General features: G+C 31.8%; 2 protein-coding genes and 1 long non-coding RNA gene across 14 annotated transcripts; 2 read left to right on the plus strand and 1 right to left on the minus strand.

Moving 5' to 3' along the window:
• The first annotated feature begins 3,052 nt into the window (after positions 1 to 3,052).
• Positions 3,053 to 6,562, plus strand: LOC146939369 (uncharacterized). Of its 6 annotated transcripts, XR_015033016.1 has the most exons (5): positions 3,122 to 3,537; positions 3,676 to 3,735; positions 4,041 to 4,195; positions 4,906 to 5,199; positions 6,118 to 6,562. It is a non-coding gene; the product is annotated as an uncharacterized LOC146939369 (long non-coding RNA). The 6 variants fall into 6 exon arrangements; XR_015033013.1 differs by having other exon boundaries at positions 3,115 to 3,537; positions 4,041 to 5,199; XR_015033015.1 differs by having other exon boundaries at positions 3,115 to 3,837; positions 4,041 to 5,199.
• Positions 6,563 to 14,059: 7,497 nt separating this feature from the next.
• POLA3 (DNA primase POLA3) lies at positions 14,060 to 21,011 on the plus strand. Of its 4 annotated transcripts, none has more exons than XM_085757454.1 (17): positions 14,060 to 14,117; positions 14,948 to 15,059; positions 15,188 to 15,238; positions 15,322 to 15,497; positions 15,697 to 15,774; positions 15,880 to 15,991; positions 16,992 to 17,076; positions 17,169 to 17,220; positions 17,479 to 17,540; positions 17,611 to 17,726; positions 17,817 to 17,938; positions 18,676 to 18,744; positions 18,940 to 18,997; positions 19,250 to 19,323; positions 19,608 to 19,656; positions 20,249 to 20,331; positions 20,591 to 21,011. In XM_085757454.1, exons 2-17 carry the CDS (start codon positions 15,005 to 15,007, stop codon positions 20,651 to 20,653), a joined length of 1,305 nt encoding a protein of 434 aa, XP_085613580.1. In that variant the 5' UTR covers positions 14,060 to 14,117; positions 14,948 to 15,004; the 3' UTR covers positions 20,654 to 21,011. The 4 variants fall into 4 exon arrangements, with proteins under 4 accessions (XP_085613580.1, XP_085613583.1, XP_085613579.1 ...); XM_085757457.1 differs by having other exon boundaries at positions 20,252 to 20,331; XM_085757453.1 differs by having other exon boundaries at positions 14,951 to 15,059.
• Positions 21,012 to 22,436: 1,425 nt separating this feature from the next.
• Positions 22,437 to 26,719, minus strand: LOC146939371 (putative inactive receptor kinase At5g58300). 4 transcript variants are annotated; one of them, XM_085757449.1, is made up of 3 exons: positions 26,658 to 26,719; positions 23,628 to 24,954; positions 22,437 to 23,308 (listed from the first exon to the last, which is right to left on the minus strand). In XM_085757449.1, the coding sequence occupies exons 2-3, from the start codon at positions 24,946 to 24,948 to the stop codon at positions 22,680 to 22,682; spliced, it is 1,950 nt and encodes a 649-aa protein (XP_085613575.1). In that variant the 5' UTR covers positions 24,949 to 24,954; positions 26,658 to 26,719; the 3' UTR covers positions 22,437 to 22,679. The 4 variants fall into 4 exon arrangements, with proteins under 4 accessions (XP_085613575.1, XP_085613576.1, XP_085613577.1 ...); XM_085757450.1 differs by having other exon boundaries at positions 26,207 to 26,719; XM_085757451.1 differs by having other exon boundaries at positions 25,412 to 26,719.
• Positions 26,720 to 27,047: the final 328 nt, after the last annotated feature.

Genomic DNA, 27,047 nt, shown 5'->3' on the forward strand with positions numbered 1-27,047 from the left:
GAAAAGTGGAGGGAGAAATGGGGGAAAAATATTAGGGTTAGAAATTGCTTTAGGGGTTAAGCTTTATTATATAAGATAAGATTTTATATATAAGAAGATAAGCAAAACAAATTTTGGATTTAAGTGAATTGATAACAAATTTCGGATATGGACAAAATTATAAATAAGGATTCGGCTGGCCAAAACTATAGCAAAACAAATTTCGGATTTAAGTGAATTGATAACAAATTTCGGATATGGACAAAATTATAAATAAGGATTCGGTTGGCCAAAATTATAGCAAAACAAATTTCGGATTTAAGTGAATTGATAACAAATTTCGGATATGGCCAAAATTATAGCAAACTTGATAACAAAATTCGGCTGGCATTAATTAAGTAAGATGATCAATGGCTAAAATTGAATGACGCCTAAATGTGCAAGATCCAATGGCTCAGAAAAGTGGAGGGAGAAATGGGGGAAAAATATTAGGGTTAGAAATTGCTTTAGGGGTTAAGCTTTATTATATAAGATAAGATTTTATATATAAGAAGATAAGCAAAACAAATTTTGGATTTAAGTGAATTGATAACAAATTTCGGATATGGACAAAATTATAAATAAGGATTCGGCTGGCCAAAACTATAGCAAAACAAATTTCGGATTTAAGTGAATTGATAACAAATTTCGGATATGGACAAAATTATAAATAAGGATTCGGTTGGCCAAAATTATAGCAAAACAAATTTCGGATTTAAGTAAATTGATAACAAATTTCGGATATGGCCAAAATTATAGCAAACTTGATAACAAAATTCGGCTGGCATTAATTAAGTAAGATGATCAATGGCTAAAATTGAATGGCGCCTAAATGTGCAAGATCCAATGGCTCAGAAAAGTGGAGGGAGAAATCGGGGGAAAATATTAGGGTTAGAAATTGCTTTAGGGGTTAAGCTTTATTATATAAGATAATAAGATAATAATAATAATAATAATAATAATAATAATAATAATAATAATAATAATAATAATGACCATCAAGAAAGGAATCGTTAATAATGAAAAGAAATTGCTATCAGAAAAGGAATCGCTAGGGCTTTTGTGGCTTTCAAAAAATGCTTTAGTACGGTATATCAATTTTGGAAGCAACAATTTTTCAATCAAAATGGAAGTGGTTTAGTGGTGAAAGTTGTAATGTATAGTCAAATGGTACCTAATACAATTCCTTCCAAAACCTTTTTTTTTTTCTTCATAAAAGGGTTTAGCAGTTTTAATTGCGTGGAGAAAGGAGGGAAATTTTTAGGTTAGAATTATGGTTAAGTATAGCTTGACGGGTTAACATTTATAAATAAGAGATAGTCTAATTCTTCAGTACAAAAATTGGGCTTGTGACATCGGTCATGATTTCTTTTGGCAAAATTACACTTTTAGTCTCTTAACTTAATTTTAGGTAACCGTTTGGTCCTTTATCTTTTTTTCATTTCAATTTGGTCCTTTTTGTCCATTTTTATATGAATTTTTAAGCTTAAAATTCATGATTTTATTTTCTTATGGTCTTTCTGTCTTCAAATCTATGATCCTCGTCTATGTTTGCATAAGAATATTAGATTTGAAGCTTGAAAATGTATATGGAAATGGACAAAAAGGACCAAATTGAAATGAAAAGAAGATAATAGATCAAACTGTTACCTGAAATTAAGTTAAGGAACTAAAAATGTAATTTTGCCATTTCTTTTTATTCCTCCTTTTTCTTCACTTTTGCTTTTTCCTGGAACACATCAAAATACCAGTAGTAATTGTGCAAAACAAAATAATTGACTCTAAAATAAATGGAAAACAAACTATTTAGATAGTGTATTTTGCATGTTATCATCCAGCCATGCGATAGGCTAAAGAAAGATTAACGAAACAATACTCGCATTACTATTAAAATGGATGTCGTGAAAAAAACACACCAATAAAACGTGGATTGTGTCGCAAAACCGGTCATATTAGCAGGAATTATCCTTGTGTTAATAACTAGTAGTTAACTTTCTTTGTATTATATTTTATTTCATATTAACTAAATACAATTATTATTATTGTTTAACTCAACTTTTTATTATTAATTTTTATTTTGTTAATTAAATATATTAATTTATGATATTGAATAAAAGAGGAATGTAATTTCATTAAAGACTAAGGTTAATACATTAAATCAAATTAAGATAAAATTACATTAAATTATAAGATAAACAAACATAAAAATTTAAAGTTTGCACCAACCGTGCACTATTTTGTCAACTCACACGGCAAAAAAAGTGCAAAGTAGAGTACACTCACTGTCCATCCAAAGCCATATCACGGATAATGAAGGAGGGTACGTGGTAATTGAAATTCAAAATGATTATAAAAAGTGGCTTTTGGGTATCTAACCATGTGTAAGAAACTAGTAAGTAAGGATCACAATGAACCGAGCCAATTCGAATAAAGTTTGAGACTCGATTCGGTAATTAATTCGTTGAATTTGGTTCACGAACCAAATTTGCTGAACTTGAGCTGAAAATCAAGTTCGTTGATTAAGTAAGTTGATCTTAGATTATGTATAGTTCGACTCGTTTAATTTATGAGCTAGCTCGATTATATATATAATACTTAAAAATATTTTTAAATTTATATAATTCATTCTTTATTTTTAAATAATCTATCTTGATTTAGTTTTCAAAATTTCACATGTTTTTAAGAAGGCTTAAATGCAATTTTGATCCCCTATTTTCAAAATTGTTAACTTTTGATATTTTTCAAAACCGGTTTTTTGATCCCCTATTTAAAAAGTCAACAAAATATTTTGGCCCCCCATCTGAACGATATGGCATGTTCATTAATGACAAGGAGCTTATGTGGCATTGCATACATGGCTTATCATTTAACACCTCTTTTCCATCTCATTTTAATTATAAATTATATATTACAACCATCGAAAAATTAAACCCTTATTATATAATCCTAAGCTACATTGCATCTCCTAATCTCATTAAATGCTGAATTTGAAATTCAAATCCCCCACTAAAAGGTTACAATGAACCGAGTGCAGCCACCCATATGTATTCCAACTACATTAAATGTTGGTGCCTTTCCAATCTTTTATTTGTATTGTAAATGACAAACCATTAATGTCATTTGTTTTCAATACTTGGTGTTGCAACCTAACCCTCTCTCTCCCTTTTCTCTCACACTCATCGACCCTTTCTCTTCCTTCACCGTTTTCTCTCTCTTCAAAGTTCAATCACCAACTTTCACCATGCCGAAATATGCTTCTCGATGCCAAACCTGCTGATAACCGGTGGAATGCATTGTAGACAACAACCTCCCAAACCATTTCCATCTTCCCAATACATTGCTCTTATCTCTTCTAATTTCCAATTTCAAATTTAAATCTCTAAAGTTATCTATCTACATATAGTTGTGTCCTCTCTCTCAACTCAGACGGTGCAGAAGAAGATGGGATACACTGCCGTCTCTGTCCTTTATATCATCCATTCCTTCTACCTATGTCTTGCTCCATACGATTTCCAAACCGTATGTTCTGTTTTTGTTTCCCCTTCCAATTTCTATGTTATGCTCTTATGTGTTTTTCTTTCAACTGTGATTGTTGTAATGTTGATAGATTCATGTAAAGTTGATAATCAACCATTTTGTTTGTATCGTTGAATGCAGTTGTTTGTCTGTCACATTTTTCTGCACATCATTGAGTTCCAAATTGATTTCTGAATCTGGGTATGTTTTAAAAGCTTTCGATTTCTTCTTATGCAAATCGGAATTGAAAGTTTTCTATTTCCTTTTGCGATAGAACCATTTCAACTCCTTTCTCATTCAAAGGTTGTGGATCGATTCCCTTCTGAGTTAGTTTTGATTCTCCATTTCAACTTTGCAGAAAATTCCTTTACTGAATCCGATTTTCAAATTTTCGAACCCCTTTTGCTGCAAAATCCATTTCAACTTTTCCATTCCCTTTTTCATTTAAAAACTTGCGAGACCCATGTTCATTTCAAATTACATCGTATATGATTATTTTTGTGCAGAAAATGGGTATAAATGGGTATTTCAATTGACTCAATCAAAAAATTTAAAAGATTCTAAGGAGACATAGAGGCTTTCTGTTTGTGTTCTTGATGTACGGAATGTGGCCAATGCCAAGGTAAACGAGGATCTCGAAATGGTTATCATGGATACAAAGGTAATTTGTTCCAGTTTGATGTGTATTGTTGTTAAAATTCTGTGTAATTTGGTGTTGAAGTGAGAAAACGATTTTTTTGTCAAAATTTGGGTTAAAGAAAAACTGTGATGAAGCCAAAACAGAGAAACTAAATGACAACAAAGTGATAGGAGGCTATAGTTCAATAAACTAATACATCTATCTAATTCTCCATCAGAAATATGAACCCCCTTAGAAATAGAACATGAATAGAAAACTTGAAAATCTATAAATGACTTTTGAAAATGAGGTGCATAGTCTAAGTTATCCAACACACCACTTAGTTTGACCAAACTTAGCAATCATAACTTCATAATGACATGCTTATATATATAAAAAAAAATATAAGTGGTTTCAAATCACAGTATTAGGAAAAAGAATTTAGGACCAAAATTGTGTCAGTAGCTTCTTTCTTGGAAGTACATTGTGCTTAGATAAGGTTTTGATAGTTTTCTTTCATAAAGTGGGACAATTAGACAAAACAAGTATGTACTGATCTAATTCTATGAGCACAAGAGGGTTCTTATTGGCCATCAAAGCTAATGATAAAGTTATATTTGAAGCACAAATCAATGTTTTGAATCAATTGTTGTGTTTTGGACTCTACAATGTATAGATTGTTTGATATGTCTAATTTGGAGTTATTTTTTGCAATATTGATGTTGTATCTGCAACTTTTGAGGGAAAATCAGCCGCAAATAGGAAAATGATGGTGTACAAAGCCATATGGGAGGAGCTTCAAAGTGTAGTTCATGTGGTTGACCAGATGATAACCAAAACTCCTGCTGAAGCAGCCTAAAAGGTCGTGAGAACTAAGTGAAGCCTATGTGTTGTGCTATTTTAAAAGGTTCATTTGTGCATAGCAACAGTTTCAGCGGATGGGTGCATGGCTTATGAGGACTAAAGTATGGAGCTAGCACTCACATAACAGTACGATTTTGCACACTATGTTTCAAGCTTCATGTGAAATATTGACATTTTTTTAGGTAAGTGCTTTCTCTGCTTTCTATTCAATATATATTTGAAGTGGATTTTAATATTGATGTTGTTGTCTATCATCTTTTTTTGTGTGGCTGAAAATAATTATTGATTTCATTCTTTTTTCCTCATATTCAAAATCATTTGAACCTTCTTATCACTTGCTTTCAATTTCGATATGTATTTTGAGGTTATTATTTCAATGAGAATGGTATACTTGATTAATACTTCATCAGGTGTTGATTAGTATAGTGTTTTGGGACTAATTGTAATGACATGATATGAAATATGGATTACAGAGAAAGTGAAAATTTGATTTGAAATTGAAACTACTATGTTTTTCACAATGTACGTCTAAGTAGGGATTATGTTATATTCTACCATTCTATGCTACCTATTATTTTACTCTTTCCTTTTGTAGCAATTCTTTGATTTTATTGAATCTTACTTTGTTTATTTCAACTTTGAAAATTTTAGTACATTTTAAGCCTCACGGAAGCATTGACATAAAGTTGCTCATGTACTCCTTAGAAAAGGCTGATGTATGATGTATCTTTCTGTCTCTTTTGATAATTTGAAATGTTTTTTTTATCTCTTTTACCACATGTTTTGTAATTATGTACACAAAATGGGAGAGCAAACATTTATTTTTAGGAGGGAGAGCAAACATTGATCCACTAGATAGTCCACTAGATAGGTGTTCACATCTTATACTATTGTGTTATGAAAAATATACTAAAGGCGTTGTTGCTTATTAATTTTGATGCAACTTGGAGTGCTATAGTGATGGTGGTTATTTATTAATCTTTGGCGGTAAGGATTTTTCGTGTTGCTAAACCTGTTGATTCCTGTTGTAATTTTTCTGCATAAAGTGTGTTTTGCAACAGTCATGTGATGCAACTCCATTGTTTTTTGTGTTAGTTCAGAACTATGTGTACATGAATTTCGAATTGACGTGGCTGTGAGAAAAAGTAAGTGTCGACGATTGAATGGAGTTGTATCTTGGAGTTGTACTGCTTAAGCATTGTTAAAAAGAAAGGCAAGAAGCTTGGAGTTCATGCCTACAAAAAATTATTTAGCTATGGCAAGCTACTATTTATTTCATCACTAAGTTAGATGCTTGAGATCCTAAAGAGATTGATAGTGTGATTTTGTATGTGATTTTGGTGTACTGATGCTTTTATTTTAGTATAAGAAAGCTCATACCAAAATAGATTTTTAGCCTCTCTTGAGTTATATAGTATGGCAAGAGTGTATGTGTCAGGTATTTTTAAGTGATTTTAATGTACGTGAGTATACAAATATAGCTCCATTGGAGTTGTTTCTATGTTTGATTAACCATTTTTTAAGTTGCGATTCTCCTTGCTCACACTTCAATGGTCAATAGGCAGGATGATGTTCATACGTCTAAATTTTTGAACACAATTAATTTTTTTGGTCTTTCAAATCACAAATTAAAATTGAAAGTTGGAGTTCATATAATGTTAATGTGATATTTGGACTTTACTGCTAGCCTATGTAATGGTACTCAGTTGATAATTACAAAGTTGGGTAGATATTCTTGAGGAAAAGGTGATATTAGGAGGAGAAAGTCTATGCCTAGAATGTTAAAAATTGTACGTTGATTGCATCAATACAACTACTAATGTAGCATATAACAAATGTTTCAGAATGTTTAAACATCAATTGTAAAAAAAAAATCGTATTAGTTTAGTCTCCGTACAATTTTGAAGTTGCATAAGTAGCTGATAAATTGCATTTTATTATCTTTTTCAATTGTTCCCTCTTTTTATGTGTATTATTTTTTTTAACATTGTATTTGGATTAATCAGATTCTTTTTTTGGTACAGATTAATCAGATTATTATTTACAATATAATTGAATGTTTTGTTTGCCATCAATATGACCCGTGCGGCAGCACGGGTGCAAGGTCTAGTAATAAATTATTATTGAAATTAAAAAAGAATTGGGGGAATAAAAAAATTTGAAATCCCCAAATTGATTTCCACTTATTGAAGAACCCTAACACCAAAAATCCCTAAATTGATTTTCAGGTTTCCTTCTTCCTTCTTCCTTCGGAATCGTTTTCCTTCCTCCTTCTTCCTTCAGTGTCATTTTCCTTTTTGTACTCAATTTTATATATGTTTATACTTCTCCTTTTTATTTATATATAATAATATATTTGCCATTAAAAAAAAATTTAACTCGAGATGTCATCAGAAACTCCTGATTGTGGGAAATCATTGATGCTAAGTTTTTCACTTTTATCATGTGAACTGATTGATGACCGACCTCGTATGTCATCGTGGATGGCTCAGTTGAACACAATAGCACCAAATAAATTATCCAAAGAAATTGAAGATATACCATCATCACCAAAAATATGCCTATTATTGCTGAAGGAAGAAGGAGGAAGGAAAACGATTCTGAAGGAAGAGAGAGAATGAGTAAGAAAAATCTGAAAATCAATTTGAGGATTTTTGGTGTCAGGGTTCTTCAATAAGTGGAAATCAATTTGGGGATTTCAAGTTTTTTTATTCCCGCGATTCTTTTTTAATTTCAATAATAATTTATTATTTAATTTTTTGATAGTTGCAATATAGAATTTATAATTACAATGAGGTGAAAAAGAGGTGTTAAATGATAAGTCATGCAGGTAATGCCACATAAACTCAGCATCATTAATGAACATCTGTGAAGCCCGGATACGAGATACGATACGGATACGATACTGCATCGATACGCCGATACGGGAAAATTTCAAAAATCAAGATACGATACGGCTGAGATACGTTAATAAAAAAAATTATATAATTAAATTTACAATATAATTATAACCATTTTTTAATATGCAAATATATTAACAAACACAAGAAACCAGGCTCGTAGCACATTAACGTAAATATAAATAATATTGACGATTAAGAGAGTGGTCATTAGTCAATTACATACGCAATATATACCAAAAAGAGCACCATTAGTGCTATACATCAATGCTACACTATATCCAAAAGGAACATTGTTAGTGATATACTATATTGATCCAAAAAAGAAGCACTATATCAAAAAAAGAACACATCACTACTAAGAGTTAACACTAACATGTAACTAACTTGTACAATATAATGTTTTTATTCTTATTTTTTTAAAAAAAAAGAAAAGAAATCAAAATAATATAAAAAAAAACACAAGTATCCGTGAGTATCGGGACGTATCGGAAAGTATCGGATAATTATTTTTTTAAAAAATAAAATTTAATATTTGGATACTCTCCGGATACGTATCGGGAAGTATCGGGCAGGTATCAGTGCAGGATACGCAGGAGATGCGATACGTCATCCATTTTGAAGTATCGGGGCTTCATAGATGAACATGCTACATCATTCAGATGGGAGGGAGACCAAAACATTTTGTTGACTTTTTATATAAGGGGTAAAAAAACCGATTTTAAAAAATGAGGTATCAAAAGTTAACAATTTTAAAAATTGGGAGATCAAAATTGCATTTTAAGAAGGGTTAAATATGATTTTGGTCCTTATAAATATATCAACTTTTCGTTTTAGTCCCTCTAAAATTTTCCTTCAACTTTTAGTCCCTATAAAATTTTCAATCACTACTTTTGGTCCATATTTTTAAGTTAATTTTAGTATTTTTTTAATGAAATTGTGCAGAATATTGTAAAAAAAAAATAGATTTTTTTTAACAAAACATAAATTTAATATGAATTTTTAACCTTACAAAATATAAAAATTCATGTTTTGTTAAAAAATTCTACATTTTTTTTGGAGAGATTCTTATAATATTATGAATTTTTCTGCAAAATTTTATTCAAAAATATGAATTCTACATATGAGTTTACTTTAAAGGAGAGACCAAAAGTGAACATATAAAATTTTTGAGGGACTAAAAGTTGAAGGAAAATTTTAGAAGGACTAAAACAAAAAGTTTGTATATTTATTGGGATCAAAAATATATTTAACTCTTTTAAGAATTATAAGCAATTGAAGCATAAAGCTGCTGATGGGTAAACATTAGTCCAACATCGCCTATGTTATTGAAAAACAGAGATAAAGTTATCCATAAAAGCACCCACATATGATGGATTAAGGGAAATTTGGATTTGAGGTCTAAAACTAACGGTACATGTAGTAACACGTGACCTCGTCCTTTTTCTTGATTCAACATTTGGTTCAAATGCCAATCTATTTATGTGTTATTTTCTTACTTGTTGTGTTGAGTTTTTTTAATTATGGGTCAATAATTTAAAATTTTAACTTTTAGACTATGTTATTCGAGCTAATGAGTCGAATCGAGTTGTTCATGAACTGAAATCGAGTCAAATACGAGCTCAAAGAAATATTCAAAATGAACTTAAGTCAAATTTTGAGATGAGTTAATTTTTATCGAGTTGAGCCGAGTTAAGCCAAGTTCGACTCAACTCTACTTATTTTCAGCCCAACTAGTAAGAGTCAGTTTAATAAGATAAATAAGTTTGTTTATAGTTTAAAAGTTTGTCGGACAACAAAAGATGTTTGAAAACTATCATCCCATAACTAGCTTTTAACTTATTTCACTAACTTATACTCCCTCCGTCCCGGAATAACTGACCCATTTTCTAAAAAAAAATGTCCCAAAATAACTGACCCATTTCAATTTTCAATACAATTTTCATCATTCCCAATACAATATAACACTAAATAATACTACTTTTATCATTCCCGATACAATATATTCCACTTTCCCCTTTATTTATACATTTTTCTTAATATGTGTGAAAAACAAAATTGTGTCAATTAAATTGGGACGGAGGTAGTAGCTTCTTTTTTTAAACGTTATTTCAAATAGTGTTTGAGATTATAACTTTTTTTTCCTTTCACTTTTACCACTTTATAATTTAAAATAGGGTTAAAATAGGGTAATATGCGCGAACTCTGAAAATAATCCATGTAAAAAATAAAAGTACAAATTAAACTTCTGTAATTTGAAATTCTTCATATTTTGATCATCCAACAACCCAATCACACAAGAGACGTTACGTGGTAGAGAATCTTTTCATATCAATTTTTTATGACGTGTTTTTTTTCCTTTTTGTCTCAATTTTTTTTCTCACAAATTTTTTTTGCCTCATTTTTTTAGCACTGATTTAGGAGTAGAAATAAAGAAAAAAAATGGTATAGACACAAAGTCCAAAAAAGTGAATCACTAGTCTAATTTGTCATAATTTTTTGTAGACATGTTTAAAACATTACAATAAGGTCTCCTGCATAAAATTAAATTTTTTCGACAAGAGACGAATTAATAATGAATTGTTAAAGCGTCAAAAACTCATAATCAACTAAAACCTTGACCTTAAAAATCGATTTTTAATATGATTTTTTTTAGAGACCTCATAAAACTACATAGAAAGGATATGCAAAGTTTCATAACATTGCGAAGACACCTCGATTTATTTTTATTTTTTGTCCAAAACATGCAAAATCACAATTTTATTTAGATGAAACATATCCTCACGAGTCAAATTTCGTCCTCAATTTTGCACATGTGTTTAAAACATCATATGAATCTCCAACACAATTTTTTTAGTTTTTCAACAAGGGACACATTAATTATGAATCTTATTTGTTAAAAAAAAATTAATTATAAATCTTTTGAGAAATTCATAACTACAGGGAACAAAATAATTAATTCGTCCTCGTTAAAAATTTAAAAAATTTAGCAGTGGATGTATTTATGATTTTTTTTAACGTGTGACTCATTTTTAAGAAAATGTTAGGAACATTTTAGCTTCTTCAAATTTTTTAAAAATTTTAGCTTCTTCAAATTTTTTTTTTTTAAAGAAAGTGTTAGGAACACTCTCTTTCTCGTACTCTCTCCAACATTCACTCTCTTATTAAATGAAACGCATGTGAATCTGACTACTTTATGTGAGATCCATTTCCAATGTGTGATACCTATATAAATTTTACTCAATAAAAAACTAAGTGTAAGAGAGAGAATTAAAAAAAACGTCCATAACACTTTTTTATTTTTAAATTGTAATACCTGCCTAAATTTCAATCGATAAAAGGGACAGAATCAAAAATTTCAATAAATGGCGTCGATGCGTATACGTAAAATTATAATAGAAAATATGTAATTAATACTACTATTTTATTTAAAAAGTCATATATTTAATATAAAATACACAAGTTTATAAACAAACTTACTATTTTAAACATCTTAATATGTGTAATTACACATTATAGAAAAACTCTTTTAAAAAAATATAATATAAATTTAGTTTACAATATGACTTTGCTTTTCCTTTTTTTTTTGTGTGGTGGTGGCCGGGGTTTGAACCCCGGACCTTACATATGTTATGCATTGTCCATACCAACTGAGCTAAGCTCATGAGGACTTTGCTTTTCCTCTAGTGTACTCTCTCCATTCATCTATACTACAGAGTATATATAAAGAAAACCACCACTTTCAGCACATTTTTGGGTTGGACTTTTCCTTCAAAAAATACCCTTAATTTTAAATTTTAAATTTTAAATACAAATAACGTAACATAAATTTATTTTAAATACAAATAACGTAACAAATAGATAAAAATAAATTTAATTTAAGGAGAAAATTGTTAGCCAATTATAAAATAACACGTGGATTACTAATCCATATCACTAATCGTCCTCGTTAACCCTCTTTTACCTCCGTTAACCACATATTAAATTCACACAAAAATAGCACAAAACAAAAACTCATGTTACTTTTTTTGTTTGTTTTTTTTTTTGTGGTGAAACTCATGTTACTTTTTTATCAGCAGATAACCGATTTTATGTTGTACATCTGTGTTGTTCCCCTCAATACAACCGACAAAGATTGACAAGTATTTTCATATCCCTTCTACAAAAAACAGTATTTCCATATTATTTTATTACTTCTACAAAAAACAGTATTTTCATATTATTTTATTAATATAAGTTACTCTTCATTAGCCTTTGATCAATTGTAACAAATGTGAGCAAAAAATAACGGTGAAGATTGGACTTTAAATCCACTAAAAAAGATTAATAACAAACGTGAGCAAAAAATAATGTTAAAGATTGAACTTTAAATCCTCTAAAAAAAGATTAGTAACAAACGTGAGCAAAAAATATTGTTAAAGATTGAACTTTAAATCCTCTAAAAAAAGATTAGTAACAAACGTGAGCAAAATTATTGTTAAAGATTGAATTTAAAATTCTAAAAAAAAATATTAGTAACAAACGTGAGCAAAAAATATTGTTAAAGATTGGACTTTAAATCCTATAAAAAAAGATTAGTAACAAACGTGAGCAAAAAATAATGTTAAAGATTAGACTTTAAATCTTCTAAAAAAGATCAGGACTTAAAATATTTTAGAAAAGGATTTGTTAGCACTATATTAAATATTAATAAGTAGGGTTCTCACAGTTCATAGTTCGTTCCCGCATTGTTTAGTTTTTCTCAACCTTTCTCAGTCATCTGCATCAGAATTCAGAATTAACCTGTAAGTTTTTTTTTTCTTTTACTTTCATGTTACAACTAATCAAAGTCGATTAATTTTATGGATTATTTAACTTTGCTGGTTTATAAGTGATTATGATTCCGATTAATTTTATGGATTATTTGACTTTGCTGGTTTATAAGTGATTATGATTCAAATTGTTTACGATTAATTTTAAGGATTATTTAACTTTACTGGTTTATAATTGCTTATACAAACTATGACAACGTGACTCTTTTTTTATACAAAGAGAACCGTGGTTTTTTAATCATTATTTTGTTTAATAGGAGCAAAATAGGCTATAACGACAGTAAGTTTCCATGAATCTATAAGTCAAATAAGCAATTATAAACCAAACGAATATGGTGGGGACAAAAATAAACATTAGCCGACATGATTTATGTAGAGGCGCTATATATATTGCATGAGGCGTCAAACATAGAGCTCTCGATTTATTTACTGCATGATTTATTTGCTTCTCTTCAAATAAGCTACTCCGTCCCTAATTATAAGACCCTTTTGAGAAATTTTTTTGTCCCTTTTTATAAAACCCCTTTGCTATTTTCAACTACATTAATTACTTTTTTACATACATGCCCTTATTTATTATACATCTTTTTCTTCAATCAACAATAAATAACATATGGAAAACATAAACTAACTCTCTCTCTTAAGGATAAAATTGTAAAAACAACAGTGATTACAAACAACTTTAATACAAATATCCACTTTCTTAATTCCCGTGATTTTAGCAAAAGGGTCTTATATATAGGGACGGAGGTAGTATATTATTATATAAGCGACAGTAAGTTTCCTAGAATTGGGGCTCAGTTTTTTTTTTTTTAATTATTAAATAAATCAACATATATAAAGTCGGCGTCGATGATGATATTGAAAACTTTTTATGCTTTTTATGTGATCTTTGTTTCCCCACTCAAATTTTTTGTAGTTAATTTAATCAACAATGATTGTCCTCTTCAAAATTTTGTTTGGTTTGTTATAACTTGACAATATTTTGTTTATAAATCAATATATCAATAATTTTCATTAATATTTTAAAATTTAAAAATTTTAATCAAAATTATACAAACAAACATAATAATATAATCTCATGCGTTAACGCAATAGAAAGAGCGGACAGACGGTACAATAGTGCCCGTCTTTCGGTTAGTATTTATAAGAAAAAACTATTTTTTTAGGTTCAATGAACCTAAATGATAGTTTTTTACTTATAAATATGACTGAAAATCGTGGGGGTGTATATAGGAAATGTATTATATTTTTGTGGCGGGTTGTTTTGGCGCGAAAATCTCATCCATTTTAGGGTTTACTTATTTTCAGTGGGTTTTCTCTTTCCCACCAAATTTCAAGCGAGAACACTCTTCTTCTCTCTTCTTCTCAGTTCTCACTCACTCTAAGGTAAGTCAATCGTTTCTCCAATTTCTCCTTTTTATTCCAATTGCTTGTTTTAGGGTTTTAAAAATTGGGAATTGAAAAATTGCTTTGTAAATCTCTGATCTGTGATATGAATTATGATAAATAAACTAAATTTGAACATTTACTTGTGCTTTGTGATGTAAATTTCGATTAGATGAATTATGCTTGATTTGGTTAGTTTGGTTATAGAGAAAGGATTAAAAAGATTAAAAACTTAGTTTTTTTTTGTTGTCAATTTTATTAAACCAGATCGAAATTTACTCAAATAAAAAACCCAGGGATTTCAGTTAGGATCATGTAGAATTGTGTAGAATCGCACAATTTCGTATCGATTTCACGACTTCGGGCCGATTTTAATGTAATTTTGCTCAATTCTTGATTATATGCACGATGGTGAATGCAATCTTAAAATCATACGATTTTATGATTCGGATCACAATTCTGTTGACAATGGTTACAGCCTAATGAAACCCGATGCCTGCTTGTACTGGTCCTAAATGGGTCGGCATCCTGGTTTGACAGTTTTACAATTTGGTAACAGTCATAACAGGTTTGAGTACATGGCTGAATTTGAAACTTACTATGTGAAGTGTCCCACTTTTTTTGTGTGTGAATTGTTCCACTTGAAACTTGAGATGTAAATAAATTGCAATAACATATTAGCCTTATTGATTGTGACTTACAAGGATTCATGTGAAGTTTATTTCATCTTGTTATTATTCTTTTGTTTGATAGCAAAATCTTTCTCTTAATTATTTAGTAGATTTTGGGTTTTAGTTTTAACTTTGTGGAATTGTTTGGTCCATGGGAAGCAGTAAGGCCGAGACATCTGAGGAGAAATATTCTTCTTGTCTTCAATCTTCGTAAAAATGATCCCACAACAAGATTCTGAGTTTGATTCCAATTTTCTCAAACCATATTACGGTTAGTTACATCCAGTTCTCATTTTCTGTCTCTTTTGGTTTGTGCGTGTATAAAATTAGCTTAATTTTATTCGATTTGTTTTGTATTGTGTTTTAACCATACGTTTTCTCTTATTTTCTTCTTACCAGGAAAGCTGTTTCCTTATGCTGATATATTTAAATGGATGTCTTATGGCAACGGTAGGATTTATCGAACTCTTGCTTATGACGAATATGTTAAACGAGTCTGCATACTGATTTGTGTGGGTGTAAAATAATTGTAGATGGGAAACATCCTGGCTGTGATCAGTCCTACTTTGGAAGAAGGGAATTTTCCTTCACTTTGAACGATGACTTTTATCTGCGCTTCCAATCTTACAACAATGCCCTTGAGCTCGAAAACTCCATCAAAGAAAAATGCCCTTTAAAGATTGACATTGGACCTGTCTACACAGTCGATGTAACATTTCCCTCTCTCCCTATAATTCAGTATTATTGTGCTTCAGTTTTGATATGATTTTTCTGCGTTTACTGTTTAATAGTGGTAGTGGTCACTAGAAGCAATAGGAAAGTTTTGTGAATAGTCATGAGTATTTTTTTTTTCCTTTAGTCTTTTATCCAGTTCCATTTTTCCCCTAATCAATTTTTATGTGGTTCAGCCTGCAAAAAGGCATGCCTATGCACAAAGTGATAATAATGTCTTCACTCCAGTTGAGAGGGAGTTGATTTTTGATATTGTAAGTTTTTCTGACTTGAGTCTCCTGCTGAAAGTTTTTAGATACTTTGACCTTCTTGACATTTTTACCCTCTTTTATTTTTTTCTCTTTCATGGTCGGCTCTAGGATATGACAGACTATGATGATGTCAGATACTGCTGCAAGGGTGCTGATGTTTGCTTGGATTGCTGGCCATTGATGACCATAGCCATCAAAGTGATTGATTCTTCCTTGAGAGGTAGTAATTTGCGTCTTATATGATGTGTACAGATGGTGCAGTGCTTGTCATTTATATTGTTCATTGAATAGAAGACTTAATTTTTAAAAAACAGGATGTAATCATTTCTTTTATAGAGAAATGCTAGGAACACTCTCTTTCTAACACTCTCTCTAACAATCTCTTTTATTGGGTGAAACTCATGTGGGTCTCGTCACTTTATGTGGGGATCCATTTCCAAAGTTTGAGACCCACATGAGTTTTCATAGCACTCCTCTCTTTTAAATAAATGAAAGAATTTGAAGTAGACACAGTCACCTAGTGGAAATACTCTTAAATAACATAAGTTCACCACATATCAGTATGATCTTCTCAATTCATAGCATATCAGATAATGATGTCTTTATTGCGTGTGGTCATTCCTTGGCATAAGTTTACTCTGCCAATGCAGAATGCTACATGATTCCTATTTGAATATTTATGGTAGGAGAATTGTTGTAGGCTGAGCTGTAGTGTGTACATTTCGGCATATGACTTGCCTGAATCACTGTTGTTGCTAGGAATTATGCTTTCAGCAATGCCATTATATCTGTTAAGAGTAGACTTAATGCATGTGTTGGCCTTCACTTCATGATATTTACTCTTATTTGATGTTAATTACCCGTAGCATATGGTATTGAACATTTGTTTTCATCCCAGTTCTGATCTTTCATCATGCTTAATATTTTTGCCGAGGATTGAGAATTTTACTCTCTTCATTCCTTGTGATCTTCAGGATCAGATGCTTAACTGAAATTAAGATGGTTAAAATACCCTGGAAGGTTGTAGAGTAATGTCTAACTTGCCCTAAAACCATCTATAATAATTAGATTGAGCCTATCTGGTCATTGAATTCATTGCACAACACACAGTTATAGCACAATATGAAATGAGTGTTGCTTGACAACGGCAATTGTAATCTTCTCCACCCAATGTCACTGATATCTTGATAATGAATTTTGTTTTGGAACTACTGTTTCAGATGACTTTGGCTTCAAGCACATACTCTGGGTCTATAGTGGACGAAGAGGTGTTCATTGTTGGGTGTGTGATGGGAAGGCTAGAAGGTGAGACACTAGACAGTCAAAAGTTTTAACTTTTACTTCATCTTCATGCACTGCGCACAGTTAATTCAATTATATTATCTTTACTATTGCAGGTTGACTAATGAGCAAAGAGCTTCTGTTGCTGACTATTTTCGTGTTTACAAGGTAGTATACTAAGTAACAACTAGTGGGTTTGTCAAGGACTAGGATTTGGTGCAGTCGATGGTTGATATAGTCAGTGCAGTCACAACAATATCAACCATTGGGTCTATTTACCATACACTATCAAAGCTTGATTTCTTTGTCCAAAAAAAAAAAAAAAAAGAAGTAGAAGTTAGAGCGACATAGACGCTTGAGTGAACACAATCTGAATCTGTTTGCCCATACTTGTATTAATGTTTGTTGATTTCATGTTCTGTCCAGGGCAATGAAAATAGTCATAAGAAGGTTTCTTTGATGGGTGCTGCTCTTCATCCTTTCTTGGCGTAAGTCTTGAGACAAATTATTAATTTATGATGCTTATTTCATCTCCTAATCAGCGTTTTCTTTTTCCAGGACATCATACACCAATGTTCTCAAGGACTATTTTGAGAAAGTACTGCTTACAAGTCAAAACTTACTCGCTACTGAGGAGAGATATGAGAAGATCCTAAGCATGATTCCTGATGAATGTACATTACATTTTTCTGTTCTCCTGGTATTGTCCTTGTTATTTCATTTTACTGCTATTATCTTATGCTAGGCATGTTTTACCTTTGCAGCTGTTGCTTCTGAACTTAGGGGAAAATGGCAAGACAATAGGCGTTCCTCTAGTGCAAAAGAAGATATTAATGTTGTGCGGTGGGAACAGTGCAAGCAGTTGTTGCAATCTGGAAAACATAAGGTATAAAATATTCTTTTTGGGAAAGTTTAGAATACAAAGGTAACAATGGCATTTTCTCTCTGCAATATTTGTACAAATAGTGGAAAACAGTTTAATGAGCATAGAAGTCAAGAGCAATAAGGGCCTGTTTGGATTGAGCTTATTTTGTTATGAAAAAGAGCTTATGCAAATAATTAAGCTTTTATGTTAATTCATAAGATCTTACTAACCAAAGTTGTATATTCATAAGTTGTTTTTTCATAATCTACCTTAACAAGCATATAAATAATACATTAATGCTTATTTATTTGCATAAGCTCTAAAATAAGCCAATCCAAACGGACCCTACTTGGTTCTTAGTTTATCTCCTAGGGTCTAGGGCCAGTTTCTTATCTTTAGAGTATATCTCAAGATTAATTTCCATATTACTTGGTTAATATCATGATTTGTTTATTTATTTAAGATGAGGAGTCTTGTATTTCTATAAATAGGGCTAGTGTTTAGTTTTTTGTATCAAGCCTATTCTCAATTATATTACACCATAATCATATTTATTCTTATTCTTCTGTCTTTTATCTAACATCTCAATTTAACAATCTGGAAATTCTCGCTGACCTACAAAGTATTCACCTGCTTATGTTGTATAGAATGGTTGCATACTGTGTGTGATTCATTACAGGAAATCATACAAGATTTTCTGAAATAAGCATTATATGAGTTGCTATTTATTGTTAATGTCTTCCTAATCCTTTTTGTAGGCACAAGGGTTGCGTAGATGCGTTGAAGAGATTGTGTTCTGCTATACTTACCCCAGGCTAGATATGGAGGTCTGTCTATCAACTGCTCCCACTTTTCTCATATCCTCTCTATGATCTTTCATGCCATTAAGTTATTTTCATTTACGCACATTCATAATTCCCCCCAAATATGTATCTATATATCAAAGACCAATAATATTTTTGACTAGTTTTCAGTTTTCCAATCTAAATTTTTGCGTTTAACCAAGACTATTTATGTTTCAGGTTTCAAAACACATGAATCATTTGCTTAAAGCACCATTTTGTGTACATCCGAAAACAGGTTAGTATCAAATATGACCACGTACAACTTTTATATTGACTCAAGCTGTTGGGTTTCTTTATGACGAGACTTTACTGATGGCATCATAAGCTATTATTTTTCACCTATGATTTTTCAGACAGAAAACTGAAATATTAAATCTATCTTCTCTTTGGAAATTGTCAGATAGGTTCATTAGATAATTTGATCGTCTAGCATAATTACTTGGTTTGTTTAAGTGCATAATTACTTGGTAATTCTTCTTTATTCTAGGTCGTGTCTGTGTTCCTATTGACCCAAATCGGTGCGACGAGTTTGATCCTACCACAGTACCCACCCTTTTCCAGGTAAATTTATGCAACAATATATATTTTTTATTTGCAACAGAGATGGTTCCCTCTGGCTCAAGTCTTTGCATAGTTTTCATTAGGGATGTTTACATTTATTACTTGGAGTAGGAGGCATTTGCATAAAAGCACTTGCCTCTTTTTCCTATATATTGTCGTGTTGGATAAGAAAAGGCCACCTTTAAGCATATCAATATCTTCTATTAGTATACTGTTTTCTGATAATATTTTCTAGTCATTTTATGTTTATGTGACTCCTGATATTGTGATTTGTAACATTGCAGCTTCTAGATGAGCTTAATAATGAAGGCTTGAGAGCTGATGTTAATGGTGGTATGTAGTTTTATACTTGAACAATCCCGTTTGATTCCTAAACATTTGCAATTTTTATTTGATTATGCCATGTATAGAAGACTTAATAGGGATATTGCATTTTTGGAAACACTGAGAATAGTTCTTTAACATTTTTCAAATTTCTACAAATATTGCATCTGTTTTCACTTTTGAAACATATTTAAGAATGGGGAATTAGTCACTTTAGTCCCTGAATCGGAAGGGATTCGTCATTTTAGTCCCTGAATGCAAACTTCGTTAGTCAATTTAGTCCCTGAATGTAGACTCCGTTAGTCACTTTAGTCCCTGAAATTGACCATGCAGGGACTGTTTTGCAATTTCTCTTCATTCAGGGACTAAAATGACGAATCCTCTCCCATTCAGGGACTAAAGTGACTAATTCCCCTTTAAGAATTTATAGAAGGCATTCTATAATGCTTAGTTTATAAGTGGAGATAAAAACAAGAAACAAAGGAAGTAAGTTGGTCCCTACATTTCCATTTTGCAAATCCTTTTCATTGCCATCCCCTCATATCTTCTAATGCTTATTGCATTTTGTCATTAAAAGTGATTTTGATACATTGTTTGGTAGCAGAATGGAGTGGAACTTCCCTTGGAAACTCAGTTACGCTTTTCAGATCGTCGTTCTTAGAACCTTTGCAAAAAGCCTGCAAGGTATGAAACATTTTTAAATTGTTTCTATAGTAAATTCTGATCGAGCAGAAATAATTTTATGTGGAGAATGCTAAAAAATGCTAAAAATCACGATGCCTTTGTTTCTCGTTTAAACATGCACAGATTCTTCCCCTTATTCTTTAGTGTCAGCTAACCAAATTATGTCGATGCTGCTATTGTTAATAATTTGATAACAATATATAAATAAGACTCAGCAGTAACTATCCATCATAACTATTGTTGGTAATGAATACTGCAGGAGGAGATAGAAAGGTCCTATAATTCAAAGTTGCAGCAGTCAAAGAACTCCATAGGTTGGTAGTGCAATGCACTATTGATTGGTCATGTAGAGCTTTTGAGGTCAAATGGGGTCACAGCATTTGCAGTTGTCTCAATTATAAAGAAGCCCTTTATCTCCCTTTTGTATTTTTCTAAAAACTACAACCTCTGATTTGTTTCTTGTGAATTTAAGACAGTTGAATTGAATTTCAGTCTTGGTTGTATATAAGTTGGATGAAAAGCTTAGGTGCTCTAATTTATCTGTGATATTTTACACTACTGTAATATTTTGCCTCCATTCCATGATGGAGCGAAATATTATGTTACTTTGGATTAGGACCCAAAAAAATAGTCATGAAGCAAACAATTTCTACTGATCTAATTAATTATTGGTTTAGAAACTGCATCAACACAAGATAAAGCTAAAAACTAGATAATAGATAAAAGAGTAGCCTATGAAGAGTTTCTTTTGGTATGAATAAAATGTTTTTAATGTATTTCTTAGACTTGATTTTTACTTCACAGCACTTCTAGATATAAATCCACAATTTGAGAAGGCGCTTGAAGAGAACGAGGAAAAAATGTTTGTAAACCAATGGCTCAACATATGAATTGTCTCATCAACAAAGAAATTGAGTTTAAACTCATAGTTATGAAATTAATAGATCACTTATAACATAATTATATGCAACTTGACGACCTTAGTTTTTCAAATATAATCTTAGATATACTTTTTCTCTAAAAATAAAGAGAAGGAAAAATCAAAAGGTGTGCAGCAGATAGGGATGGAGCTTCTTTTTCCAACATTTGAGAAAACATGTGATACTCCAAGCCAACATTAACTTTATTGTGGATAGGTACCATAAATTTGGTGTGTGTTGGGTTTTATTTTTTATGAGTCGATTGATTGATTTTTTAAGTGAGGAATTGATTTTGTAAGTGAAGAATTGATTTTGACATGTTTAATTGTTCTTGGGTATAATTCATTTTATTGGAAGTTATTTTTTTTACGAGTAAAACTGGACTCGAAGTTGGATCTCTTAGATAAAGTCTCAAGTTTAAGTCTTCGAAAGATTGTTCTTTTGGTCCCCGTGGCCTCATGAAATTTCATTTTTACTCTTAAATAAAGTGTTCGGGACTTATGAACCGATTGGTTTGGGAGATAACTATGTTTTCTCGACATAATTAGCCATTGAATAACCCATTGATACTTTGCACCAATACGATGGTTAAAAAAACTTAAATTTCTAAGTGTGTTGCTTAATCAAGGGTGAGATATACCGGATTATTTTTTCTTTTTAATAGAAAATGGGATATTTGAAACAAAAAAACAAAAAAAAAAAAACTGTATAATTTGGATTTTCACAATCATTTTTTTTCTTCATAACGCAATTAATGTGTTTTTCTTCCATATCACAAACAATGTAAGTTGAGCACACAAGAAGAATTTACATCGAGCTGAAACCGAACTCATATTGAACCCTTTGATGGCATGAAGCAAAACCAAAATGCAGATTTCTTGTTCATGAAACCCACAAGTATTTTTCTATTGCAGATAATCATGTAGGCCTATAGAGTGACAAGTATATGACCTCTTTCAAGAAATTTATTTTTCACAAGGACCACCATATCCTTCTACAGAGCCAGCCTCATTGGCTAAAGGATTGCTATAATGAAGCAACAGTAAAACTACTCAAATATTAAGTGACATGTTATATCTTCACCATTAACATGGCATAGTATATGTTAAGATGAATGCAGTAAACAAATCCCAATGAAGGAATAACAAACAACACAAAAACAATTACAATACAACTCAGGAAATGTACTTGAATCAAAATATCATCAATTGAATTATGATGTTAATTAATACATAAGAATTCAAAGAAAGCAACTTAGCTATTAGAAGAAAAATAACTAAAGGAACTCCATCTGTAATAAATATTGAACAATTAGACAGAAAAGCTTTGAAATGAATACAGTTTGAGAAACCTTGATGACTAAGCATGTACTCTTATGTACCATTTAATGTCACTTCCTTGTTAATAAAAAAACCACAGTTAATCAATTTATGGAGTTTGAACATTTGAGTCCTTAGATTTATTCTCTTCGGAAGATGGACGGTTCTCTGAGTCAGATTGCCGGATCTCTTCAATCATTTTCACCACTTCATCCATGTTAGGTCTCATATCAGGCATCTTTGCTACACAAGCCATGGCAATTTGCAACATTTGCACCATTTCTTCTTCAATGTTTTGGTACCTCATTAGCTCTACATCAAAAACCTCGGCTGTCCACTCCTCTCGTACGACAGACTGAACCCACCTGGGGAGATCAACCATATCGTCGCGTCCAGGAGATTGGAGAGGTGCTTTCCCTGTAAGCATCTCAAGAAGGAGGACACCAAAGCTATAGACATCTGATTTATGTGAGTGCTTACGTGTTTCAATCACCTCAGGAGCACGATAACCTGCAGCTCTAGAAGGGTTTGCAGGAACATTCATAAGCGAGGCTAGGCCGAAATCAGAAATGCAGCCGTCGTTATCTTGGTTGAGGAGGACATTTGAGGACTTGATATTTCCATGTGTGAATTTGGGACCGCCGACAGAATGGATGTGGGCCATTCCTCTTGCAGTTCCGAGAGATATTTTTACTCTCGAGTCCCAATCTAATGGAGTTCTTCCACCTGTTCGATTGCCTGTAATCAAATAGAGAGAAAATGAAGAGTTTTAGTTGCTAGGGTAGATACTCTAATAAGGGAAGCTAAACAATGAGTGTAATATGAAATAATCCAGATGGACTTCAAACCAATGTTTAAAAAACCGCAGTTGAACCACTCAAATAACCAAACTGTAGACAGCGCCGTTCATAGTTGAGTCGTACGGTGAGGTTTTTAAAACATTGTTTCAAACATCTCAGAAATCTTACAGGAAATAAAGTAAGCTTTTATACAAGTTTAGTTTTAAAAGATATAACTGAAACTATTTAGAATTAGAGGAAAAGAAAGGCATACATACCATGCAAGAGTGTGGAAAGGTTGCCAGCAGGGACATAGTCATAAACCAGAAGCTTTTCATCTTTTGAATAATAATAAGCGCGAAGCGGCAAAACGTTTGCATGTTGTCCAACCCTTCCCATAATCTCCATCTGCTGATCAAACTCCTTTTTGCCAACCACAACTTCTTTCAACCTTTTCACCACAACTGTCATTGCCTCCTCCAATATAGCCTTATATGAGGTACCATAGCTACCTTTCCCTAAAACTTCTGCTGAAGCTCTAAGCAAGTCTTCAAGATCAAAATTATAAGAACTTCCCTCAAAGAAAACCAACTTGTTCTTCTCAGGTTCTTGCACTCCACTCCCAAACTCTTCTTTCGGCTTCTCACCCCTACCCCCACCGCCGCTCGCACCAGGACCCTTCCTTTTAACTTCTCTTGAACCATCGTCACCTTCTTTCTTCAAACAGCAAAGAACAATAACAAGAACTATGAAAAATAGCAATACGGCTCCTCCAACCGCAATGGCTATGATAGCTACCTTACTCAATTTACTTTTGGAGCTTTGCTTTCCAGTTGCGGATGATGGAGTAGGAGTCAAGGCAGGAGGAGGTGGAATCGTAGAGCACGGCTTTAGAGGCAGTCCACATAAACGAGAGTTTCCTTCAAACGACGAATTAGGATAAACTTGAAGGGCTGAAGGGATAGGTCCACTCAAATTGTTGTAGCTTAAATTCAAATGACCGAGCTTAGTAGCATTGAGATTAGGTATACTTCCAGATAGGGAGTTGTTCTGGAGATTCAAACTATTTAGTTCTGTCAAATTTTGTACTGTCTTCGGAATTCTGCCGGCGAAAGAATTATAAGACAAATCAAGTACAATTAGTTGAGGTGACAACGAGGTTGGAATCTCACCGGAAAAGTTATTATGTTGGAGGTAGAGATACTGAAGAGACGGAAGAGAAGCAATGTCAACAGGTAGATTTCCACCGAGTAGGTTGGAACGAAGGCTAATAATTTTCACAGCATCAAGCTTTCCGAGTGTATTTGATGGGATGGAGCCAATTAGTCCAACTCCAGGGAGCCGGACGTTAACAACTCGAGTTCCATCTTGATTGCAAGTGATACCAACCCAAGATGTACAGATTGAGGTGGATGGATTCCACATCAAGTTTTTACGGTGCGGCACAGCATTGATAAAATCAAGAAGGGCTTGCTTATCGGAATTAAGATCGGCAATAGCAAGAGGGAAAATAATTGCTATGACAAAAAGGAAAGAAGCCGCTGAAGCAGAATAGAACTTCATGGACATAAATTTAGAGTTAACTTTGTTGGTCTTCATATTTTCCTGTTTTCACAACATGAACATAAATCAAAGTTAGGATCCGTCAGAATGAAGAAATAAAGATTAAAAATGATAATTCATTTCCAAGGTTTTACCCCATTAAACTTTAAACCAACAAGTCTCATGTCTAAACAATTAAATCAAATCTACTAAAATGCCATAAGCATATTGTAAAGATCTAAACATACTTCACTTTAGCATCACTTAATAGAGTTACAAGGTACAACAAAAGCTCAGTACGTTGAAGCATGCCATTCATAGGAGTCACAAACAATCCTTATTAACAGTATGTAAAGAGAAAAGTCTAAAGAAAAGTACCAAGTTTTAATGAAGTTGAAATGTTTTTCTTGCATAATTTTTAACTATTTGAATCACTAGAGATGGAAACATCTCAAATGACAACTATACCAAAGAGGACTATTCAATAAAGTTAAAAAATCTACTTTAAGCATGTCTATACCTAACTCATAGCTGCAATGCAATTACAAAGAGTACTCAAAGGTGAAAATGATGATTGTTGAAAGCTTAAGCAACAAAGGAAAGGAACAGTACTTGGTTAAAAAAGATAGTACTAGACAACTAGTAAAACGGTTAAGCTATAGCAACAGAATCAAATTTTTCTCCTGCTAAAAGAAAGATACTATATGATTCTTGAACAACAAAAAAAAATCAAAGAATTTGACAAAAGAGGAAAGTGAGAGAAAAGTCAATCAAAGGATAACATTTCACCATAAAATTAAGATTAAAACTTTTGGTAACTTCATATGCAGTTTGTTGAATTGAACTAACATTTCTGCAGTTTATTCACAGAAACAGATAATTTTCTAACCAACCATCAACCAACAGAAAAAAGGAACATGAAATTCTACATTGAACTTATTGAACTAACAAATAACCAAATTTGTCTTCAAATTTACACCACCATTTAATGAATTAGGAAGGAAATTACAAATGAAAAACAGTTCAAAGTAGTTCAACAACTAATTAAGGAAAAAAAAAATTAAAAATCTTTCTCTACAAGTAATTTCAGATCCTAAAATATTTCACAACCCAATTTCTCCAAACACAACAATTTAGCATCAGAAAAAAACCCAGAAATACTTTGAAGCAAATATTAGTCCTCATTGTTAAAAAACACTTTTTTTTAACAAAATTCAAACAACCCAGATCTGCATGTGGAATTAAAGTGTACCAGAGAGAGAAAAACAGAGAGAGAGAGAGAGAGAGAGAGAGAGAGAGAGAGAGAGAGAGGAACCTGAAAAAATATTGTGAGAACTCAAAATCAAGTCTTTGCATTAAGAATTCAAAGCTGAAAACAAAGTAAAGATAGCATTTTTTTGAAGCAGAAAAAATGGAGTTTTTTTTTTTGGTTCTGCTTCAAAATTCTCATGGGTTAGTTATAACATTCATAATCTGAAACTGGGTTTCATTGAAAAGAAGCATTGCATTAATAAAAACCAATAAAGCAAGAAACTTTGCATTAAATTCAGGAGCATTTCAAGTTACACAGAAAAATAGTGCTAACAGCTATAACAAGTGAAGAAAGAGAAACAGAAAAAAAAACAATTTTTACAATTTTTTTTAATTAAAAAAATAGCTAGATTCATTAAAGTGTGTTCATTTTTTGGTTAAAGATAAAATAAATAAATAAAAAATTGAAGGATGGAATGAAGAGAAGAAAAGGGCAATGTAGAATGGACACTGACCTCAATTCAACTTCCTTCTCTTTCTTGACCTTCCATGGACTTCACATAGAAAGAGAAAGGTTGAGACTTTTTTTTCATAGTCCTATATTTATTTATTTGTTTATAACTTTATACTGTATATTGATTTATTAATTTATTGGTAACTGAGAGATTGACACTTGTGACTATGTTGGATGGTAGTGTGATGAAGATGGGATGTGAGAGAAGTCAGAAGACAGAGTATGTAAAGTGATGATCTATGATGACTTTACTTGTAAGACTTTATCAATGAAGTGATGAACAGGTTCTCTATGGATAAAAATGTAAATATGAAAAAAGAAAAGGCTAACATCTCTTCTAAGGATATTTGTTGGAGAATGAAGTAGAGAAATGTATATGTACAACCAATTT

The sequence above is a fragment of the Medicago sativa genome, chromosome 3 (genome assembly GCF_051527215.1).
Source record: "Medicago sativa cultivar Bolivia chromosome 3, Bolivia_mono, whole genome shotgun sequence".
Taxonomy (NCBI): Eukaryota; Viridiplantae; Streptophyta; class Magnoliopsida; order Fabales; family Fabaceae; genus Medicago; species Medicago sativa.

Coding starts and splice junctions, on each gene's coding strand:
- POLA3 (XM_085757454.1), top strand. CDS start 15,005: ATGATCCCACAACAAGATTCTGAGTTTGATTCCAATTTTCTCAAACCA. Junction 17,077..17,168: donor TGTGATGGGAAGGCTAGAAG/GTGAGACACTAG, acceptor TTACTATTGCAG/GTTGACTAATGAGCAAAGAG. Junction 20,332..20,590: donor CTTTGCAAAAAGCCTGCAAG/GTATGAAACATT, acceptor TGAATACTGCAG/GAGGAGATAGAAAGGTCCTA.
- LOC146939371 (XM_085757449.1), bottom strand. CDS start 24,948: ATGAAGACCAACAAAGTTAACTCTAAATTTATGTCCATGAAGTTCTAT. Junction 23,309..23,627: donor CCTTTCCACACTCTTGCATG/GTATGTATGCCT, acceptor ATTTGATTACAG/GCAATCGAACAGGTGGAAGA.